Source organism: Cetorhinus maximus, chromosome 28 (genome assembly GCF_964194155.1).
Source record: "Cetorhinus maximus chromosome 28, sCetMax3.hap1.1, whole genome shotgun sequence".
In the NCBI taxonomy this organism is placed as follows: Eukaryota; Metazoa; Chordata; class Chondrichthyes; order Lamniformes; family Cetorhinidae; genus Cetorhinus; species Cetorhinus maximus.
The window spans coordinates 19150599-19173625 of NC_135906.1; the positions used below are offsets into that span (position 1 = coordinate 19150599).

Below are 23027 nucleotides of genomic sequence, written 5' to 3' on the forward strand. Positions count from 1 at the left end.
GTCAATATTTGCAGAAAGTACCTGGAAGTGCACCAGTATTTGCAGAGAGTCCCTGTGAGTGTGTCAGTATTTGCCAAGAGTCCCTGGGAGCGCATCAGTTGTTTGCAGAGGGTCCCTAGGAGTACATCAGTCGTTTGCAGTGTCCCTGGAATTGCGTCAGTGTTTGCAGAGAGTCTTGGTGAGTACATTAATAATTTCAGGGATTCCCTAGGAGTGCATCAATATTTGTAGGGAGTCCCTGAGAGTGTGTCAGTTTTTGCGGGGAATCCCTGGGAACGTATCAGTTTTTTCAAGGAGTCCCTTGGACTGCTAAAATTCTGAAGGCCCCAGAAGTATAAAGTATTTACAGGGGTCACTGTTAGAGTGCCAATATTTGCAGAAAGACACTATAAAGAAAATTTGAAATTCATTATTTTAAAAAAGCTTATTTCCTTCTTTTAAGAGTCAGGTTTCTCTTAGGAAGAATTAAGTCTCTCCACTCCACCTCATCCAATTTCTTTCTCTTCATCTGTCTTTTCCTGCCTTCTTTCCAGCTATGAGGAGAGGAACAATAAAAAAGAGTAAAACTGATTTACTGAATCCTGAAGAGGGTGAAGATCACCTGGCAGACATCTCCTCTGTTGGTGAGTGTTTTACATAGGGCAACATTTTTAGCTCGGCAGGCGGGCATGCGACCGACTCACTCAAGCGTAAAATGACGCGCGTTGACGTCGGGCGAGCCTTCCAACATCAACGCACAGTCAGGCAATATTTCATTCGGCGGGCGTGCATCAGAGTCGGCAGTGCACCCGCCAACAATTAAAAGGCCTGTTAAGGCCGTTAAATTATGAATTAACTTGAATTTTTCGCTGCCCGTCCATCCTTATGGTTGTTGGACAGGCGAAAAGGCTAAGCGGCCCTTGCACTTTTTAGGAAACCTCATTCACAGGCAGGATGAGGTTTCATAAAGCAAATAAAAATAAAATAAACATTTTAAATCTTAATTAATAACATTTCCCTGCTCATGTGACAAAGTGACATGAGGGGATAGGTTTCATTACATTTTTAATTTCTTTATTTTTTTTCTATAGCTCTTCATCTCCCTGAGGCAGCTCTGTGCCTCAGGGAGATTATGAAGCGCACACTTATGAAGCTCGCCCCACTCCCCCTCCTCCCCCTGCCCACACAGGCAGCGCTGAGCGCTGCCATTCATATTTCAAGCTAGGCCTGCCCCTGCCGAGCCCGCTCGACAAAGGTGAAATTCTGTCCATAGTGCTGCTTTCAGTGCCAGATTGCAGTAAGAAATGTGACAAACAATGTTAAAAGTATTTTGAATTTCCCAAATGGCTCTATTGGAAAATGTAGTGTGGAACTGAATGGGCAGACAGTAAGGTTATAGATTTGATTCTAGTTTTATATCAAGTTGGGCTGATCTCAATCATAGCAGCAGTAGGGGAGTCTGAACCATATTCCTGCTCCAGTGACTGCTTATTGTTTAGATTCACAGGTGGCTTAAACTACAGACACACCCTATTTTAATTATCCAGTCCCTTCCTGATCAGTTTTAAGTTTTCCAAAAAGGCTTTACTAAATTAGAGAGAATTGAAAGTGATATAGTTTATTCTGAAACTAGGGTCTTAAAACTGAACAAAGGAAACTATGAAGGTATGAGGAGGAAGTTGGCTGTGGTGAATTGGGAAAATATACCAAAAATTTTGCCGGTAGACAGGCACTGGCTAGTATTTAAAGAAGTTTAACACGGTATAAAATAAATATACATTCCTCTAAGACACAAATATCCAACAGGAAAGATGAATCAACTGTGGCTAACAAAAGAAGTTAAACATTGCGTTAGATGAAAGGAAGTGGCTTATAAGGTTGCCAGAAAAAGTGGTAAGCTCGACGATTGGGAGCAATTTAGAACCCAGCAAAGGAGGACCAAGAAACTGATCAAGTAAGGGAAAAGAGAATATGCATGCAAGCAAGAAATACAAAGGCAGACTGTAAAAGCTCTTTCAGTTTGTGAAAAGGAAAAGATTAGCAAGGACAGATGTGGGCCCATTACAGGCAGAGACAGGAGAATTTATAATGGAGAATAGGGAAATAGCGGAGAAACTAAACAATTACTTTATGTTTGTCTTCACGGAAGAAGATACAGAAAATCTCCCAGAAATACTGGGGAACCAAGGAACTTGTGAAAATGAGGAACTGAAAAAAATTTGTATTAATAAAGAGATATCACTTGAGAAGTTAATTGGATTGAGGGTTGATAAATCCCCTGGACCTGATGAGCTGCATCCCAGATTCTGGAAAGGTTCCTGCAGACTGGAAAGTAGCAAATGTAGCACTACTATTTAAAAAGCAGGGAGAGAGAAAACGGAGTACTACAGACCTGTTAGTTTGACGTCAGTGGTAGGGAAAATGTTAGAATCTATTCTAAAGGATGTGATAACTAGACACTTAGAAAAGAATGATATGATTGGGCAGAGTCAACATGGATTTATGAAAGGGAAACCGTGTTTGACAAACCTGTTGGAGTTTTTTGAGGATGTTACTTGTAACAGATAAAGAAGAATCAGTGGAATGATGTGGTGTATTTGGATTTCCAGAAGGCTTTTGATATAGTCCCACACAGGAGGTTAATAAACAAAGTTAGATCACATGGGATTGGGGGTAATATATTGCTTAGGATTGAGAATTGGTTAACAGACAGAAGACAGAAAGTAGGAATAAACGGGTCATTCTCAGGATGGCAGACTGTTACTTGTAGGGTACTGCAAGGATCAGTACTGGGGCCACAGCTGTTCACAATCTGTATAATGATTTGGATGTGGGGACCAAATATAACATAGCCAAATTTGCTAATGACACAAAACTAGGGGGAATATAGGTTGTGAGGAGGATGCAAGGAGGCTTCAAGGGAACTTGGACAGGCTAAGTGAATGGGCAAGAACGTGGCAGATGGAATATAACGTGAATAATTGTGAAATTATCCACTTTGGTAGAAACACAGGAAGGCAGAGTATTTCTTAAATGGTGAGAGGCTGGGAAGTGCAGGTGTCCAAAGGCACCTGGGTGTCCTTATTCTTGAGGCACTAAAAGTTAGCATGTAGGTGCAGCAAGCAATTAGGAAGGCAAATGGTATGTTTACATTCATTGCAAGGGGATTTGAGTGCAGGAGTAAAGATGTCTTGCTGCAATTGTATAGAGCTTTGGTGGGACTGCACCTGGAGTATTGTGTACAGTTTTGATCTCCTTATCGAAGGAAGGATATACTTGCCATAGAAGGAGTGCAATGGAGGTTCACCAGATTAATCCCTGGGATGGCGGGATTGCCTTATGAGGAGTGATTGAGGAAACTGGGCCTGTATTCTCTAGAGTTTCGAAAAATGAGGGGTGATCTCGTTGAAACTTACAAAATTCTTACAGGTGACAGGGTGGATGTAGATAGGATATTTCCCCTGGCTGATGAGTCTAGAACCAGGAACACAATCTCAGAATAAGGGGCAGGCCATTTAAGATGAGATAAGGAGGAATTTCTTCACTTAGAGGGTGGTGAATCTTTGGAATTCTCTACGCCAGAGGGCTGTGGAGGCTCAATCATTAAGCATGCTCAAGACAGAAATCAATAGATTGCTGGATACTAAGATATCAAGGAATATGGGGATAGCACGGGAAAGTGGCGTTGAGGTAAATAATCAGCCATTATCTAATTGAATGGCAGAGCAGGCTCAACAGGCCAAATGGCCTATTCCTGTTCCTGTGTTCCTAAATTGCTCATCTCAACTCCACTAATGTGTAAAGTGACATAGCAGTGACTAATGTTCTTGAACTATTTAAATCAAGTATTTTTCTTGCTGCAACAAGTACCCTACAAGTAACATGAATAATCATGATTTTGGATTCCTGAATGACTTGGTGGGTTAAATACATCATCTGGTATGGTACTAAGCCTTTGCTGAGTTCACTGATCTAAGTCAGAGTGTTGCAGTTGGCTTCCACGTGCCTGTGCTATTACTGCTCTTGATTGCTACAGACATCTGTGCAGGTTGTGGACTTAGTATGGGGGTAGAATTGGACTTAATTATGATGGCTCATAGTTGATTAGCTTGCACATGATGATTGGTCACTCAGGTATGGAATAGCTGCTGGTCCTCAGCACACTATACTTCAGTGCAAGGCACCAGCTTCAGGAGAGGAGAGAAGAAAAGGAGGGTAAACTAGCGAATTGGCAAAATCAGAAATTTTAATCAATACACTAATCAAATCTTTTTTATTAATTGGCTGTCTGTTGTTTTCTGCTGGAACAGGATCTCCTTTTACAAGAGCAAGTATTAAAAGTGCCAAACTTGAGGGTTCTTCATTTTTCCGTAAGAAGGAAAGACGGTTTCGCTTCTTCGTCCGACGGGTAGTGAAAACTCAGGCCTTTTACTGGACTGTCCTTAGTCTGGTAGCACTTAACACCTTGTGTATTGCAATTGTACACTACAAGCAGCCAGACTGGCTCTCCGACTTCCTCTGTGAGTGTCTCAGCAAGTTATTCATACATGTTGTATATAGTGCACAGCTCAGACTGTGCTGTGAATTAGATACAGATCGAGGGGATGATAGGTTCTTATCTAAAATGTCATCTATGCCTATTTCAAAGAGTTCAAACCTCAAAGCACAGTCCTATTTGAATTGCTGTTTACAGTGCTCACTATAATTATGTAGACGTGTGTGTTATGCCATTAACAGAATATAGTTGAATTTTTAGACCTCTTGTGACATGCCATTTAAGGGGTTTACAGGCACCTCAGACTGGGGTTATTTTAATGAGACTGGCTGCTGCCTGACTATGGACTAATTGTAGAGTGCCTAGGTACATTCTGCAGGAATAGTACATCTTACATATATTGTAATAGAGAAAACAAAACCTCTATATTACAACAGAATAATACACCCTGTATCTTTTACAATAGAATAGTGTGTTTATATGTTATAGTAGAATGGACCTTATATATATAATATAAAATAATAGTACAGCTTATATGTATTAAAGAATCCTGCGACCTGAATGTACAAATTCCTATATCCCTATTTTAATGTAATAAAAACAAAAAACTGCGGATGCTGGAAATCCAAAACAAAAACAGAAATACCTGGAAAAACTCAGCAGGTCTGACAGCATCGGCGAAGAAGAGCAAAGTTAACGTTTCGAGTCCTCATGACCCTTCAACAGAACTAAGTAGAAATAGGAAAGGGGTGAAATATAAGCTGGTTTAAGGGGGGGTGGGGGGTGGGGGGGGAAGGGTTGTTGGGACAAGCAAGCAGTGATAGGAGGAGATAACCAAAAGATGTCACAGACAAAAGAACAAAGAGGTGTTGAAGGTGGTGATATTATCTAAAAGAATGTGCTAGTTAAGATTGGAGAGCAGGGCAAGCAAGGTAGCTCTAGTGGGGGTGGGGTGAAATAAACCATGGGTGGAATACATTTAAAAATAATGGAAATATGTGGGAAAAGAAAAATCTATATAAATTATTGGAAAAAACAAAAGGGAGGGGGAAGAAACAGAAAGGGGGTGGGGATGGAGGAGGGAGTTCAAGATCTAAAGTTGTTGAACTCAATATTCAGTCCGGAAGGCTGTAAAGTGCCTAGTCGGAAGATGAGGTGCTGTTCCTCCAGTTTGCGTTGAGCTTCACTGGAACAATGCAGCAAGCCAAGGACAGACATGTGGGCAAGAGAGTAGGGTGGAGTGTTAAAATGGCAAGCGACAGGGAGGTCTGGGTCATTCTTGCGGACAGACCGCAGGTGTTCTGCAAAGCGGTTACCCAGTCTCCGTTTGGTCTCTCCAATGTAGAGGAGACCGCATTGGGAGCAACGAATGCAGTAGACTAAGTTGGGGGAAATGCAAGTGAAATGCTGCTTCACTTGAAAGGAGTGTTTGGGCCCTTGGACGGTGAAGAGAGAGGAAGTGAAGGGGCATCCCTATGGAATGCCGCCAACTCCAGCATGATGCCACCACCAAACACATCTTCCCTTCACCCCCCCGGCGGCATTCTGTAGGGATCGTTCCCTCCGTGACACCCTGGTCCACTCCTCCATCACCCCCTACTCCTCAACCCCCACCTACGGCACCTCCCCATGCAAACGCAAAATATGCGACACCTGCCCCTTCACTTCCTCTCTCCTCACCGTCCAAGGGCCCAAACACTCCTTTCAAGTGAAGCAGCATTTCACTTGCATTTCCCCCAACTTAGTCTACTGCATTCGTTGCTCCCAATGCGGTCTCCTCTACATTGGAGAGACCAAACGGAGACTGGGTGACCGCTTTGCAGAACACCTTCGGTCTGTCTGCAAGAATGACCCAGACCTCCCTGTCGCTTGCCATTTTAACACTCCACCCTGCTCTCTTGCCCACATGTCTGTCCTTGGCTTGCTGCATTGTTCCAATGAAGCTCAACGCAAACTGGAGGAACAGCACCTCATCTTCCAACTAGGCACTTTACAGCCTTCCGGACTGAATATTGAGTTCAACAACTTTAGATCTTGAACTCCCTCTCCATCCCCACCCCCTTTCCGTTTCTTCCCCCTCCCTTTTGTTTTTTCCAATAATTTATATAGATATTTCTTTTCCCACCTATTTCCATTATTTTTAAATGTATTCCACCCATGGTTTATTTCACCCCACCCCCACTAGAGCTACCTTGCTTGTCCTGCTCTCCAATCTTAATTAGCACATTCTTTTAGATAAAAACACCACCTTCAACACCTCTTTGTTTTTTTGTCTGTGACATCTTTTGGTTATCTCCTCCTATCACTGCTTGCTTGTCCCAACAACCCTTCCCTCCACCCCCCAGCCCCCCTTAAACCAGCTTATATTTCACCCCTTTCCTATTTCTACTTAGTTCTGTTGAAGGGTCATGAGGACTCGAAACGTCAACTTTGTTCTTCTTCGCCGATGCTGCCAGACCTGCTGAATTTTTCCAGGTATTTCTGTTCCTATTTTAATGTAAACTTGCCTTGTTGTAATTATGCTCCCTTGCCATTGTTTAGACTGTATGTACTCCAATGTTAACTGATTGTCTTTTTCCTCCATTTTCAGACTATGCAGAATTCATTTTCTTAGCACTCTTTATGTCAGAAATGTTTATAAAAATGTATGGGCTTGGAACTAGGCCTTACTTTCATTCTTCTTTCAACTGTTTTGATTGTGCGGTAAGTGGCATGTAACAATTTCTTCCTAAGGCTTTTATTCTTGGGACCCTGTGATGTCTCAGTTGGTAAATACACTGCATAGTGTTTAGCTGAGGCATTGACTAGGAAAGACCTGGATTCAGTGTCTGACTTGTGATAATTTAGCTGATCTCGCTATATGGGCTCCCAGAGGATGAGGCACTGCGACCTGCTGGTGCCTGGAAGCTATATCCTAGGGTTAGCTCCTGAACTGATCAATTCTTATGTTGAAGAGTGGAGAAGCTCAGTTATGGAGATTCTCTCTGTAGTAAGTTTTGAATGTGATGAGCAGGAGAAGAATTGCTTTGGTTGCTGTGTGAAAACATTTTTAATGTGCTCATAAAGATTTTTTTCTGGTTGGTATTTGTAGTCAGACATGAATGTTCAAAAAGAAAAAAAACAGTAAAGTAAACCTTCATAAACTTGTTCACAGTGTTAGCAAACTTCACTTGTTACAGATAAGTATGATTCTGTCCTAGGTTAACATTCATATATGTGCCCTTCAGTAGAGTACATTGGATAGTGATCACCTCACTCTTTCCCTCTCTGTTCCATTTCTGTGAGTAAATCTGGAAAGAAAGTTGGGTTGCTGGTTTGGGTATGACTGTTGATGAGGACCTTGGATCATTTCTCATGAAGGGAGCCGAGAGAATCGTTAACCTTTTCCCATTAAGACTCTGACTGAGCTGCTTTTTATTCCTAATGTTCTGTATTTTGATTCGAGATTTCCAGTATAACTAGTTTTTTTTCTCTCTAATGATGGGTGAATCTCTACTCTCTTGTTTCAGGTTATTATAGGCAGTATTTTTGAAGTGTTCTGGGCTGCTGTTAAGCCAGGTACCTCTTTTGGCATCAGTGTTTTACGGGCACTCAGGTTACTTCGAATATTCAAAGTTACAAAGTAAGTTTGCCCAGTTCTCCATCCTGTCTGTTCCACATTTGGCTGATACTATTGATGTTCACATACTCTAGATTGTACTTACACTATTGATATACACTGAATTTGGTTCCCTAATTACTTTGGATAGTTTTATTGCAAATAGGGTAGAGTGTAAATTGATTGACAGTAAATTCAAATGAACTATTCAGTGAGGTAGAACTGGTGCACCTACCTAGGACCAGGCTAAGAACCCATCTCATACTAATGGAAATGTAATCTTCTCTCTCTCATCTGTGAGGATCCTTCATGAGCTTAGTTTGTTGAGTCTCAATTCAGTTCTGATGACTGAGGACCAAGGCACAAAACTGCCCCCAGTTGGCAATCTCACTGAGAGACCACACTATTCCTGAGGTGGAAATGGAAATATAGAATGCTGGTGCAATAGGGGGCATTCATCTATAGTATGACTGAGATGTATTCATGGAAGCAGCCTATATCTAATTGACCTCAGGCACCTAGGTGCCTGAAATGAAAAGCGTCTCTCAATCCCCAGTGCTAACATTCCTGAGCTTGATTCGCATCCTATATATCCCTCATTGGTGACCAGTTTTAAAATAGTACTGGCAAAGGACTTGTAACAGGTCTGCCATTCGTTTTCATACATTGATGGCAAATGCCACAGATGGTTTTGGATTGAATATATTTCAATTGCCTTTCCATATATGGATGAACAGACTAGTTAAAACAATCTGATGGTGCATCCATGTGTGCACAAAGAACACTTCATTATGATTCCAGGACAACAGTGCATAAATCCTTGAGTAATAATGATATCAGAACATCCTACTCTCTTCCACCTATAATCTCACAGAAAATACATAAACTTGAAAAAATGGTCTACAGAGGATATTTGGCTGTATACAATATTTAGTGGTTAGTCTTGATATAATGGGGGGTAGAATTTTATGCCAGTGGGATTTTACAGTCCCACCGAAGTCAATGGACTTTTGAGCGGCTTGCCACATTTTACAGCCCCAGCCCCACCGCGACAGGGCCGTAAAATTCCGCCCAGCATATTGAGTTGAGGCTGCTGGTTGGACAAATACTAGATCTAGTAACTGAATGTATCATCAATCCAAATTTAACAATTGTTATTAATTAATTTTATTTAGCTGATTTTTTTAAAGTGGTACTTTTATTTGAGAGGAATGCTTGTGGTCGTTCTGGTGAAATTGGGCTTTCAGTCTGTATAAAAGCACTTAGTAAACATCTGTGAAATGTTCATATTGTACTATTAACACAGGTACAGGATTTAATGTTGTATCGAATTTTGGCTTCCTCTAACACAATAAAACTGATAGATATTTTTTCTTCTTCCCAGGTACTGGGCTTCTCTTCGAAACTTGGTCGTCTCCTTACTGAGTTCCATGAAGTCTATTATTAGCTTATTGTTCCTATTGTTCCTCTTTATTGTTGTATTTGCTCTTTTAGGGATGCAGCTCTTTGGTGGCCAGTAAGTACCAGGTTCCTAGATATTTTGTTGTGTATGCATGTCATCTATGATTGTATTCTTTAATCAAATATTGCATCAAACTGTGAATACTTAATCATATGAAGGAAATAGTTTGATGAGCCGTAATTGTACATATTGTAATGGGGTCATAGCTAGGAACTGATTTCAAGCAGTGCTGATTATAATGGGAGATTTTGCTAAATACTGTACAAAGATTGATCATTGTTTGTGGTTTTGCTAAATACTGTGTGTTATGATCCCCGTACAGACAGATAACTTTTAAAAATAAATTTGAACTTCCAGTTAATAGTCGAAGGGATGACATGACAAAATTTCACATTTTAAGACTTCTACTGTAGCAAATTGACTAAACACTATTTTTGTAGACAATTTATACTTTAAACCACAAAACAGAACATTCCTTGTTTGAGTATTGTTGAAAAAAAGAGACATGCCATTGATGCTTTTTGTCTTGCATTTATCAGGACAGACGCAAGAACACCAAATTTCCAGGGAAGCAACAATTTATAATGCATGAGAAAAGAGTGCTGATTGATTGACAAGTCAGCTCTGATTTGATGAGGTGTTGCCATGGAGAATGCACCAGGGAGCTATTGTCTCCCATGCTTTTGTTTAATTCAAAAAAAGTGCAATGCCTGGACATGATCCTTTTGCCTGCAGATAACAGGTCCCTGCGTATGAATATATGTAGCTTCTAGCAAGTGTCACTAAGCCACATTGTGAACCTGACTGATAATCTGTAATTCTTAGCACACTCAGGATTGTTCAGCAACAGCTGCCCAATCACGGAATTACTTCTAACATTAAACATTATTTCTGAGTTTGCAAGCACAGGCTGGTTGTCTATGGTCAGTACTCAGCCAAAGAGACATGCTGTTTGATATGATCTGTTACTCATCGGGACATACAGCCTCCCTACCTGGCATCGCACTAGCACTGAAATTCATACACCACATGAGTAAGCAGAGACTGACCATACTTGAACAATTTCGAGTATGCTAAGACTTACACTAATAACCAATTTAAGATTATCAGTCAGGCTCGCAATGTAGCTCACCTACAACTGCTAGAAACTACATGTTTTCTGCAGGCAAAAGGAACATGTCCAGACGTTGCGCCTTTTTTGAATTAAACATGGGGGGACAATAACTCCTTGGTGCATTCTCCATGGCAACACCTCAACTAATCAGGGCTGACTTTCCAACCATTCAGCATCCTATTCTCATGCAGTACAAATTGTTGCTCCCCTTGAAATTTTATGTTCTTGTATATGTCCTGATGAGTGCAAGATGAAAAGCTTTGACAACATGTCTTTTTTTCAGCAATACTGAGTTCCATGAAGTCTACAGTAGTTCTGTACTACTAAGCAACTATTCCCTTTTTCTTTCAGCACATTGGAAAACACACTTCACGGGTATAATTTACACTGTCCTTTAAGTAGACATTCAATCCTCCCGGTAGCAACTCAAGGCGATTTTGGCTCCAGAGGGTTTTCTTCTGTCCTTTTCCTTTCTCAGCCTGGAAACTTTTAATCTCAGAGCTGCCTTTCATAGTGAGGATTTTTCCTTAGAGATTCCTCATCTAGCTCAAGCTAGGCAAATCTTCCAGGCTTGTTTTAACTCTTCATAGATTCATTCTTTTCAATCTGAGTGTGAGCTGCCATCCACAATCCTGCAATGTGAACCACAGCGTCTTGCTGCATATCTCCCAGATCAGGGAAAATTAACCTTGCCTGTGGGTTTTCAGGAATATCTTAGAAACCCCAACCCTCCCTCCATGGCAACTTGAATCACATAGGTCTTGCATCTAGGTAGAAATGCTAATCAGCTATTCTTGAGACCCAACTCTCTTTTATCTTGGAACTAAATGGACAGTTTGAAGCATAACCTTTTACATCTGACATTTTCAACACTTTTCTGGGACTTTGGAGACTTACAGTCTATTCACAGTTAGCGCACAGGCTACTACCATAGTCTCCCAGTGTAAACACCTTATTCCCAATAAAACAATATGGGCTCCTTTTAATCTCCAACAATAAAACCACCCAGGCTTGTTGTCAGACTTCAGAACAGGTCACATGACCCCCTTCATTTTACCTTAAATTAAAGACACAGTCCTAAAACATAACAATCTTATAAACCTCATAATTGTAACATGTGGTACAGTTGATTGTGGAATGTGACTTTAAGTACTATGGGATGAGCAACAAATTCTAGCCTAGCCAGCAACACCCACATCCCATGAATGAATAATAAAGAAAAACTATGTTATGATTGAACATGGTAGGAGAATTTAACCAAAAAAAAGCTGAGAATAAAAATTGCAAGTTTGACAAGAAGGAACAAGTCTTTTACAAAGCTGAGACTAGATTTTTGTTTCAGTCACTTTTATCCTTCTAAACAGTGCTAGAAAATGTTCACCTTCTCTGAATCCATCATTATTGAGATATGATTACATACCTGCTTCTCTTTTTTTACTTTTTGTCAGTTTTTCTCCCATGCTTCTCTTCTGATAGCTTTAACTCCTTGCTAGGATAGAGTGTTTCTAACTCTGTAACAGTAAAATTGCACAGATGTGCAATATTTTAGCAGTAATTTGGATCTTTTTCAAGAATAAGAAAAATAATATTTTAGCAAAACCTGAACAGAAAAAACTGGAATGCTCCAATTCTCATCATTGTCTGTATATGAGTGCAAGAAAATTGGAGTATATCATGCCTGCTGTTTTTAAGTTACAGGGAAAGGGAGGATTCGAAAATAACAAGAGACTAGGAGCACTGATGACTCATTAATTAAAGTAGGCACTGCATTCATTAAAACAGAGCAGACCTACTCTTGGGTTGAATTAGCAGATGTTAGCAGGGGCTGCAACTGGAATCAATGCTTGACATCCGTGCCCCAGATCCATGAGGAGCAAAGTCCATCTCTATTCAGTGACCTCAGCTGGAAAGTGTGTATGCAGGAAAAACAAGGTCAAGTTTGCTTTGTGACACTGGCCCTGCCCTACATTTAAATAGACTTTCATTGTCTGCATTCATATATAAAGAATGACCATTTAGGAAAGATACTGAAGGGCTCTTGGTGTCATTGCCACTGGCTGGAAAGGATCAGCACTTTCAGAAAAGGAAGGGGGAACAATTGAAAAGAAAACAATTTGTTTTCAAATGAACTAGAAAGAAAAACAGTTTTGATTCTAAGTTTCCTCTTCTTAAATGTTACAGATTTAATTTCGAGTCTGGCACACCCTCCACCAACTTTGACACTTTCCCTGCAGCAATAATGACTGTATTTCAGGTAAGATATGATGGTAAAATACTGACTGTAGCCATTGAGGGAGAAATAAGTAAATTGATCAGGCCAGTAAAATATCCCACAAATTCTCATTCTTGGGTAAGAAAAAAAGTGTATTTAGTTTCTGAAAATGAATAAATAGTAATATACAGTCTTTCTATAAAATCTTTTATGCCAAGATGTCTCAAAGTACTTAACACAATGAATTACTGTTATTCAGGCAATTAAAGTGGCCTGGTGTTCAACTTAAATTGTGTAGATTTTGCTGTACAGTCTGTGACTTACTAATCTGCATCTAGTCGTTTGGTAGTACAGAACTTAAGTATTGCTGAAAAAAGAGACATGTTGAAGCTTTTCATCCCGCACTCATCAGGACTCTTCACAAGAATACCAATATAAGGGGAAAACAACAATTTATACTGTATGAGAAGAGAGTGCTGATTGGTTGGCAAGTAGAATCTGAATTGGTAGAGACGTTACCATGGAGAATGCACCAATTGATTGTGACTGACAGTAGCCGCCAAGCATTGTTTGAAATTTAAACCAGGCAGCTTGACCCTGATTGTCAAGGCATTCCCCTGAGGAATAAGTCAGCGAATGGTTATCACTTATTTTGTTTAGCTGAACAGGCGCAATGTTTGTACATGGTCTTTCTGTCTGCAAAGCCCTGTGTATTCATATATGTAGCTTCCAGTACATACAAATGCGCCACACTGCGAGCCCAACTGACATCCTAGCACACTGAGGATTATTTAGCAAATGTTGTCCAATCGCGGAATCCCATCTAATGTTGGACACCGTATTTTGAGTTTTGCAAGCACGGGCTCGTTGGGTACGGTCTGTACCTTGCCCGTTGCAAACAGCAGCTGTTTGATACAATCCACCAGTCTTTGGAATGTACTGCTTACATACCTAACATCACACTGGCAGTGAAATTCATATACTACATTACTCATTTGTGTGATAGGCGGTACATCTTTTTGACTTGATGGCAGCATCCTGTTGGTGGCGAATACCACTCGTGTTGCTACTGCATTGTAGCTGCGTGAAAAGCTAGATTCACCTGTTGTTCAAATTTTTGAGATACAGAGTCCACTTGCCAACCAATCAGCACTCTCTTCTGATACAGTATAAATGTTGTTTTCCCCTTATACTGGTATACTTGCGAAGTGTCCTGATGAGTGCAAGACGAAAAACCTCAACATGTTTATTTTCAGTAATACTTAAGCTGCATCTATTAAAAGAAAGGAGCACTGTATTATGCAGCTTGATCTTTCCAGAGTATTACAAAAATTTGACGTTTGGCATGCAGTTAGGAGTTTGAAAGGGACCTCTAACATGCTGCCATCTCTAATGTACTAACTGTGTGCACCACTAAAACTTTATTTTCTTGCTAATACATTGAGTGACAGGAAACAAAACTGAATCTCAAGTAAGTGATTGTCACATTTATTTCCTTTTAGATTCTGACTGGTGAAGATTGGAATGTTGTGATGTATGATGGGATAGAATCGCAGGGAGGTGTTAACAGAGGGATGATTTCTTCAGTCTATTTCATTGTTCTGACTCTCTTTGGGAACTGTATCCTTATCATTTCAAACATTAGCCCTGCTCCACCAGGAATATGGACACAACTTGATAGTCAAAGCAAGTTATAATGACTCCAGTGGCTTGCTCAAATGCTGTACATTTCATGGCATACTCCATATTCAGTGGGAATTCTGTTACTTGCCTTCTGGCCCTCAATTTCTGAATTTACTTACCAGAGAAAAGAGGTATTCCCTGTCTATCTTGTCATTATTGTAAATACCTCAGTCAGATCACTCTAAAGCAGGCTTGTCCAACCTTTTCGCTTGTGGGGGGGCCAGCATGTCCTCCGCTCTGGTCCCCAGCAGTATGTCCTCCTCCCGGGCCCTGGCAGCCTGTCCTCATCTTGGGCCCTGGCGGCCTGTCCTGGCCACGCAGTTTTGCCTTCCACTCAGCAGTCTCTCTCTCTCTCTCTCTTTCTCTCCCCCTCCCACCTCACACCTCCCCCCTCCCCCGGTAAACATCTCTCTCCCCAGCAAACTCACTGCAGCTGGTGTTCGCTGCTGCTCCTCCGATCACAGTCTGTTAGCCTATTAGCAGCAAACACAGGAGAGGAACCGCCTGTGATTGAAGGAGCAGCTCCTTGCAGAACCTTCCAATGGACTTATCTGTCTTACCGGCATTTTGAAAAGTAGCTTCAGGGGCCACATAGAATGGCATTGCGCGCCATGGGTTGGACAAGCCTGCTTTATATAATCCTCAGCTTTTTATCCCAGATGTCATTCTGATGAGTTATTGTTTGACTTTGTTCTGGGCCTGTAGCACCTTTCTGAAATAGGTTTCCAAAATTTGTGATGTAAACAGAGCTTTTAAGCGATTGAATGAGATGTTGCCTAATCCCCGACAGTCTATACCATAATCCTTACAATGTTTATTCTGTGCAATGAATAGAGATTGGGCCAGTAGTTTTCTTTGTTCTATTATACCTTGAAAACAATAAGGCTGAGATGCCGTTTTTATAAAGTTATATTCTCCTGTTTCTCCAATAGGTTCTTCCTATGTTATTTTGTATCCATGGCAAAGAGAGTAGAATTGTTTGTCAGTGACCTGCCATCAGATAGAACCATAGAAAAGTTACAGCACAGAAAGAGGCCATTCAGCTCATTGTGTCTGTGCTGGGCAAAAAAGAGAAAAAAAACTAGCTGCCCATTTTAAACCCACCTTCCAGCACATGGCCTGTGGCCTTGCAGGTTACAGCACTTTACTTTAGGTGCAGATCCAGGTACCTTTTAAATGAGTTGAGGGTTTCTGTCTCCACACCAAACCAGGCATTGAATCCTAAACACCCACCACCCCCTGGGTGAAGAAGTTTTTCCTCATGTCCACTCTAATCCTTCTACCAATCACCTTAAATCTGTGCCCCCTCGTAAATGACCTCTCTGCTAGGGGAAACCGGGCATTCCTCAGCCTCCTCAGTTCCAAGGAAACAGCTCCAGCCTATCCAATCTTTCCTCATAGTTGCAATTTTCAAGCCCTGGCAGCATTCTTGTAAATCTCCTCTGTACTCTCTCCAGAACAATTATGTCCTTCCTATAATGTGGTAACCAGAACTGTACACAAAATTCCAGCAGTGACCTAACCAGCATTTTATACGTTCCATCATTACATCCCTGTTTTTGTATTCAATACCTCATCCAATAAAAGAAAGCATTCCTTATGCTTTCTTTACTAGCCTATCCACCTGTCTTGCCATCTTCAGGGAACTGTGGACAAGCACACCAAGGTCTCTCACTTCCTCTACCCCTCCCAGTATCCTCTCATTCATTGTGTATTCCTTAACCTTGTTTGCCCTCCCTAAATGCATTACCTCATACTTCGCTGGACTGAATTCCATCCGCCACTTTTCTGCCCACTCAGCCAAACCATTGATATCATTCTGGAGACAACAGCTATCCTTTTCATTCTCAACGACACAGCCAATTTTTGTGTCATCTGCAAATTTCCCATCCATGCCACCCACATTAAGTCCAAATCATTAATATGTACAACAAATGCCAAGGGACCCAACAGTGAGCCCTGTGGAATGCCACTGAAAACCGTTTTCCATTTGCAAAAACATCTATCAATCATTACCCTTTGTTTCCTGTCACTGAGCCAATTTTGAATCCAACTCGCCACATTCCCCTGTATCCCATGGGCTTTTACTTTTCTGACCAGTCTGCCATGTGGGACCTTGTCAAATGCCTTACTAAAACCCATGTAGACAACATCCAGTGCACTACCCTCATCAATCCTCCTTGTCCAAAAAAATTTATTAAATTAGTAAGACAAGACCTTCCCCTAACAAAACATGCTGACTATCCCTGATTTATCCATTCCTTTCCAAGCGACAGTTTACCCTGTCTCTCAGAATTCATTCTAATAATTTTCTCACCACAGAAGTCAAACTGACCGGCCCATAATTATTTGGTCTACTCCTCACACCCTTTTTGGTACAATGGTACAATGTTCACAGATCTCCAATTCTCTAGCACCTCGCCTCTATCTAGTGAGGATTGGAAAATGATCCTCAGAGCATCCGCTATTTCCTCTCTGGCTTCCTTTAACAGCCTGGGATACAATCCATCCAGCCCTGGTGACTTATCCACCTTCAAGGATGTCAATCCCTCCAGTACATCCTCTCTCATTATGCTTATTATATCTAATATTTTACACCCCTCTTTAACTAGAATATCTGCTTCATCCCTCTCCTTAGTGAAGACAGAGACAAAATATTCATTGAGAACCCTGCCCACATCTTCAGCGTCAGAACACAAGTTACCATATACATCTCTGATCGACCCTACCCTTTCCTTAGTTATTCTCTTTCTCTTAATGTATTGGTAAAACATCTTTGGGTTTTCTTTGATTTTCCCTGTCAATATTTTTTCATGTTCTCTCTTTGCTTTCCTAATTACCTTTTTTACTTCACCCCTATACTTTCTATACTCCTCTAGGCTTTTTACAGTATTAAGTTTTTTGCGACTGTCATAAGCTTTCTTTTTCTGCTTTACCTTACACTGTATACTCCTAGATAACCTGGGGACTCTAGATTTGGCAGTACCACGCTTCTTCTTTGTGGGGACATGTACACTGCACCCGTAGAATCTTGCTTTTGAATTCCTCCCACGGGTCTGTCACTTCAAGTAGCTGTAACCAGTCCACTTTTGCCAGATCACCTCTCAGCTTTGCAAAGATTATTTTTCACCAATTTAGAACTTTTACTCCTGTTCTATCTTTATCCTTTTCCATATTATATTAACTCTAACTGTATTATGGTCAAAATGGTCACCCACTGTTTCTTCAACCACTTGCCCAGCTTCATTTCCTAATACTAAATCTAGAATTGCCCTACCTCTCGTTGGGCTTGTTACGTGCTGGCTAAAAAAGTTCTTTTAAATGCAGTTCAAGAAATTTGTGCCTATTACACTGTTCATATCCAGTTCATATTAGGGTAGTTGAAGTCCCCAACAATTATTGCCGTATTGTTTTTGCGCTCAGAAATTTGCCTACATGTTTGCTCTTCTGTTTCCCTCTCACTATTTGGGGGTCTATAGTACATTCCTGCCCCTTTTTTATTCCTGAGCTCAACCCATATGGCCTCATTCGATGATTCATTTAGTATATCATCCTTCCTCACAGCTGTAATTGATCCTTTAACCAACAATGCTACACCCCCACCTATTTTAACCCCTCTTTATCCTGCCTGAAAACTCTATACCCAGGGATGTTGAGCTGCCATTTTTGCCCCTCTTTAAGCCAAGTTTCCGTTATAGCAATGATATCATGCTGCCATGAGTCTAACTGTGCCCTCAGCTCATTGGCTTTGTTTGCTATACTCCTTGCGTTTAAATAAATACCTTTTAACATTGTCAAATTCCTGCACTGTAAACCTTTTAACTTTTGCTTCTTCTGTCTTGCAGTATGACATGCTAATTTTCTGTCTCCCGCTCCCTGCTCTGAATTTGTCCAACTGAATCTGCCCTCAGGTTCCCACCCCTCTGCCAATCTAATTTAAACCCTCCCTAAAAACACTAGCAAATCTCCCTGCAAGGACACTCATCACAGTCCTATACATATCCCACCTTCCCCAGAACCAGTCTTAATGCCCCAGAAATCTGAAGCTCTCTGTCCTGCACCATCTCTCCATCCACACATTCATCTGGTATACTCTCCTCTTTCCATACTCACTAGCACGTGGCCTTGGAACTAATCCAGAGATTACTACTTTTGAAGTCCTGCTTTCTCATCTCTTTCCCAACTCTGAACTCAGCCTGCAGGACTCATTGTTAATGTTTCAAGTCCGTATGACTCTTCTTCAAAACATACGGACTCGAAACGTTAACTCTGTCTTTCTCTCCACAGATGCTGTCAGACCTGCTGGGTTTTTCCAGCAATTTTTGTTTTTGTTTCAGATTTCCAGCATCCACAGTATTTTGCTTTTATCTGCAGGACCTCATCCCTTTTTCTACCTATATCGTTGGTACCAATGTGAACCATGACGTCTGGCTCTCGCCCTCCAGAATGCTCTGAAGCTGCTTGGTGACATCCATGACCCTTGCACCCGGAGGCAACATACCATTCTGGAATCATGCCTGTGACCACAGAAGCGCCTGCCTGTTCCCCTAACTATAGAATCCCCCTACCACTATTGCTCTCCTCTCTTTTCTCCTCCCTCCCTGCACAACTGAGTCACCCATGGTGCTGTGGTCATGACTCTCGCTGCTCTCTCCAGAGGAACCCTCTCCCCCATTAGTAGTCAGTACCTGTTAGAAAGTGGGATGTCCTCAGGGGTCTGCTGCACTACCTGCCTTGCCTTTCTTGTCTGTCTGATGACTACCCAGTCCCTCTCTGCCTGTTCTTTCATAAGCTGTGGGATGAATACCTTCTGAAATGTGCTATCTACATAGCTGTCACCCTCGCAAATGCTCCTCAGTGTCACCAGCTGCTTCTTGAGTTCCAGATACAGCGCTCGAGATTTTCCATTTGGTGGCACTTTCTGCACATATAGTTGTCCACGACATGGGTAGCGTCCTGGAGTATAGGATGTGCACTCAACAGGTATGAGCAGCCCTGCAGGCCTCGAATTATTTATTTACTGCACCAAAATTGGAATTTAAGTAAACACAATAAAATGTTAATTGACTCTCATTCTGTCCTCACTCTGGTTATTTTATAAATCCCCGACTCTCGCTGGAATGTCTATGCCCCGGTTTTTTTTTCAAAGCCCTGATTCTCACCGGAACTCTCACTCTTTACAAACATATGAACAAGGAGTAGGAGTAGGCCATTCAGCCCCTCGAGCCTGCTCCACCATTTAATTAGATCATGGCTGATCTGATAGTAACCTGAAATCTGCACCCCAACTACCCCCAGTAACCTATCACCCTCTTGCTTACCAAGAATCTATGCACCTCTGCCTTAAAAATATTCAAAGACACTACTTCCACCGCCTTTTCGGGAAAAAAGTTCCAAAAACTCATGACCCTCTGAGCAAAAAGGTTTTGCTTCATCTGTATTTTAAATGGGTGACCCCTTATTTTTAAACATTGACGTGCCTTTTTTTTTCAAAGCCCCGACTCCCCCTGATCTCTGATGAAAGGTCATTGACCTAAAACAATAATTAATTTTCTCTCCCCATGAATGCTGTCTGACCTGTTGAATGTTTCTAGCATTTTTTATTTTAACTTAAGATTTCCAGCATCCACAGTATTTTGTATTGGTCAGAGTTGATTCTTGTATTAAGGTTTACACCCAAGGCATTCTGAAATCAGCAGCTTGAAGGTGATCTGAATAGTTCTCCCTCCTGTGGAAGTGTGTTTGGGCTCTGCTTGGTCGCTCTTTACACAGAGGCAGGTCTAAAATGGTGCGGGCTGATGATGTGATGCAATGCTCTGATTTATTAAATGAAAAGCAAAATACTGCAGATGCTGGAAATTTGAAATAAGAACAGAACATTCTAGAAATCCAGAAGCATCTGTGGGGAAAGAATCAGAGTTTGAAGTCGAATATGACTTAGTGTAGAAATTGCAGGGGCCCTGGCAGAAATATTTAAAATGCCCTTAGCCACGGGTGAGGTCCCGGAGGATTGGAGGGTAGCTCATGTTGATCCATTGTTTAAAAAAGGCTCCAAAAGTAAACCAGGTAATTACAGGCCAGTGAGCCTGACGTCAGTAGTAGGTAAATTATTGGAAGGTGTTCTGAGAGATCAGATATATAATTATTTGGACAGCCAAGGGCTGATTAAGGATAGTCAGCATGGCTTTTTGCGTGGTGGGTCGTGTTTAACGAACCTTGTAGAGTTTTAAGTTAAGTTTTAAGAATAAATTAGATAGATACATGGATGGGAGAGGTCTGGAGGGTTATGGACTAGGTTCAGGTCAATGGGACTAGCGGAATAATATTTTGGCACAGACTAGAAGGGCCGAATGGCCTGTTTTCTGTGCTGTAGTGTTCTATGGTTCTATGATTCAGTTTCTTTACAGTTCTTCAAAAAGGATCTTGATAAATTCTAAGAGGAGCACATTGAAAGGACCTGAGGGAAAGGAGGCTAGTTAAATTTGCTCAGTGATGCATTATAGAACTGTAGAATGGTTACAGCACAGAAGGCCATTCAGCCCATCGTGTCTGTGCTGGCTTTCTGGAGTAGGAGTAACTCACCTCATATCAATCCCCTGCCTTTTCCCCATAATCCCGATAATGATCCAATTCCCTTTTGAAAACCTCACTTGACCCCATCTTCACTACACTCTCAGGCAGTGCATTCCAAATCTTAACCACTCAATGCATGAAAAAACTTTTCCTCATGTCACCATTGCTTTGTTTGCCAACCTTAAATCTGTGCCCTCTGGTTCTTAATCCTTCCATCAATGGGAACAGTTTCTACTTATCTACAGTTTCTACCTCATGATTTTGAATATCACTATCATATCTCCTCTCAATCTTCTCTTATCCAAGGAGAACAGTCCCAATTTCTCCAATCTTTCCACGTAACTGAACTCCTTCATCCGTGGAACCATTCTTGTGAATTTTTTCTGCACCCTCTCTGAGGCCTTCACGTTGTTCCATAAGTGTGGTGGCCAGAATTGGATGTAATACTCCAGTTCAGGCTGGTTTATACAAATTTAACATAACTTTGCTTTTGTACTCTATGCTCCTATTGATAAAACCCAGGATGCCGTATGCTTTATTAACCACCCTGTCAACCTGTCCTGCCATCTTCAATGATTTATGCACTTTTATACACAGGTCCCTCTGCTCTTGCACCCCCTTTAGAAATGTACCCTTTATTTATATTGTCTCTCTGCATTCTCCTTACCAAAATGAATCACTTAACACTTCTACATTAAATTTCATCTGCCATTTGTCTGCCCATTCCAGTCAATGTCCTTTTGAAGTTTCCACTATCCTCCTCATGGCTCACAATGCTTCCAAGTTTTGTATCATCCATAAATTTTGAAATGGTCTCCTGAAACCCGGTTGATTAGTGTAAGGAGTCAGGGAAGTATTTCCCAGAATATTTCCAGAGGAGACACCACACAGCATTTTATAATTTAACTGATGGTGACAATAAAGGGCCTGGCGGTCTTCCCATTCTTTTCATATGTTCCTTATCATGTGTAATAGTAGTCAACAAAAAGGCTCTTCATAGGTTTCTTTCCTCCAGCCTGTGTGAATGAACCTAGTATATGATCGTTTTAGAGTTTTTTGTGCACATTCTATCCCTGTTGTTACCTTCATTTTGCTAACCAGACACTCTGCTGAACGTATTTTTGGCCATCGCTGTGGACAACCTTGCCAATGCACAAGAACTTACAAAGGTAAGATGAAATAGTTATGGCACATAATGTTTTATTTAGTAACTTTTTATGCTCATAAAGGCAAAAGAATAAGAGTTCCGAGATGGAACTCCTTCCATTTTGGATAGCCAGTATGAAAATCGTGCATTCGCAGGCCAGGTACGGCTCAGGCCTGATGCAGCATAAAGTTCTTTTTACCTTGTTCCAACCAGTGTGCTTCAGCTCCCATCCTGGAAGGGTGCTCATATGCAGCAGTGTGACACTAAGGATGGAATTTTCTGTGCTCGCTGGCATCGAGCGTCATGGCAGGCGTGAGCAGATAATATGGTGGGAAGGCCTAAAATCGGTTTCATGCTGTCGTACAACACGTTTGCAAATGTCCGCTCCACTCGTCAATGGCAGGCCATATTTCCTGCCACTGGATGTGGGAAACTTCATTGTAATACCTCTGCATATCATTTAAAAGCCCAGCTCGCCAAAATCATCCCCCCGATCTGGAACATCTGAGCACGCACGCTGACATGTTTCATAATAGCATTTATAAGACGTGTACCTGGCAAGCTGCGCTTCGAGGGGAAGTCGGAGGTGAGTGCACAGTAATGTTGCGCAGTCATCGTGAGGGTTGACTTTTGGACCTCAAGGTTGAGGTGCTGTACATTCAGGCAAGGGCACAGGCAAGTCGCTTTTCCCCAGCTGGCTGACAGTGCGCTGCTGGGGCAAGGGCTGCACTCCTGCTGAGGCCAAATGGTGGGGGGAGGGCTGC

The 23027-nt window shown here is 41.5% G+C and overlaps 1 protein-coding gene across 1 annotated transcript in view; it reads left to right on the plus strand.

The window, feature by feature from the left end:
* The window catches only part of LOC144668888 (voltage-dependent P/Q-type calcium channel subunit alpha-1A-like), a 741147-nt gene that overhangs the window by 483559 nt on the left and 234561 nt on the right, over nucleotides 1-23027 (plus strand). Inside the window, exons 12-19 of the mRNA XM_078531346.1 lie at nucleotides 534-623; nucleotides 4290-4499; nucleotides 7065-7177; nucleotides 7984-8096; nucleotides 9457-9588; nucleotides 12830-12902; nucleotides 14363-14480; nucleotides 22218-22285. Of these exons, the coding sequence (XP_078387472.1) occupies nucleotides 534-623; nucleotides 4290-4499; nucleotides 7065-7177; nucleotides 7984-8096; nucleotides 9457-9588; nucleotides 12830-12902; nucleotides 14363-14480; nucleotides 22218-22285 (917 nt within the window). The remainder of the gene's footprint in view (nucleotides 1-533; nucleotides 624-4289; nucleotides 4500-7064; nucleotides 7178-7983; nucleotides 8097-9456; nucleotides 9589-12829; nucleotides 12903-14362; nucleotides 14481-22217; nucleotides 22286-23027) is intronic.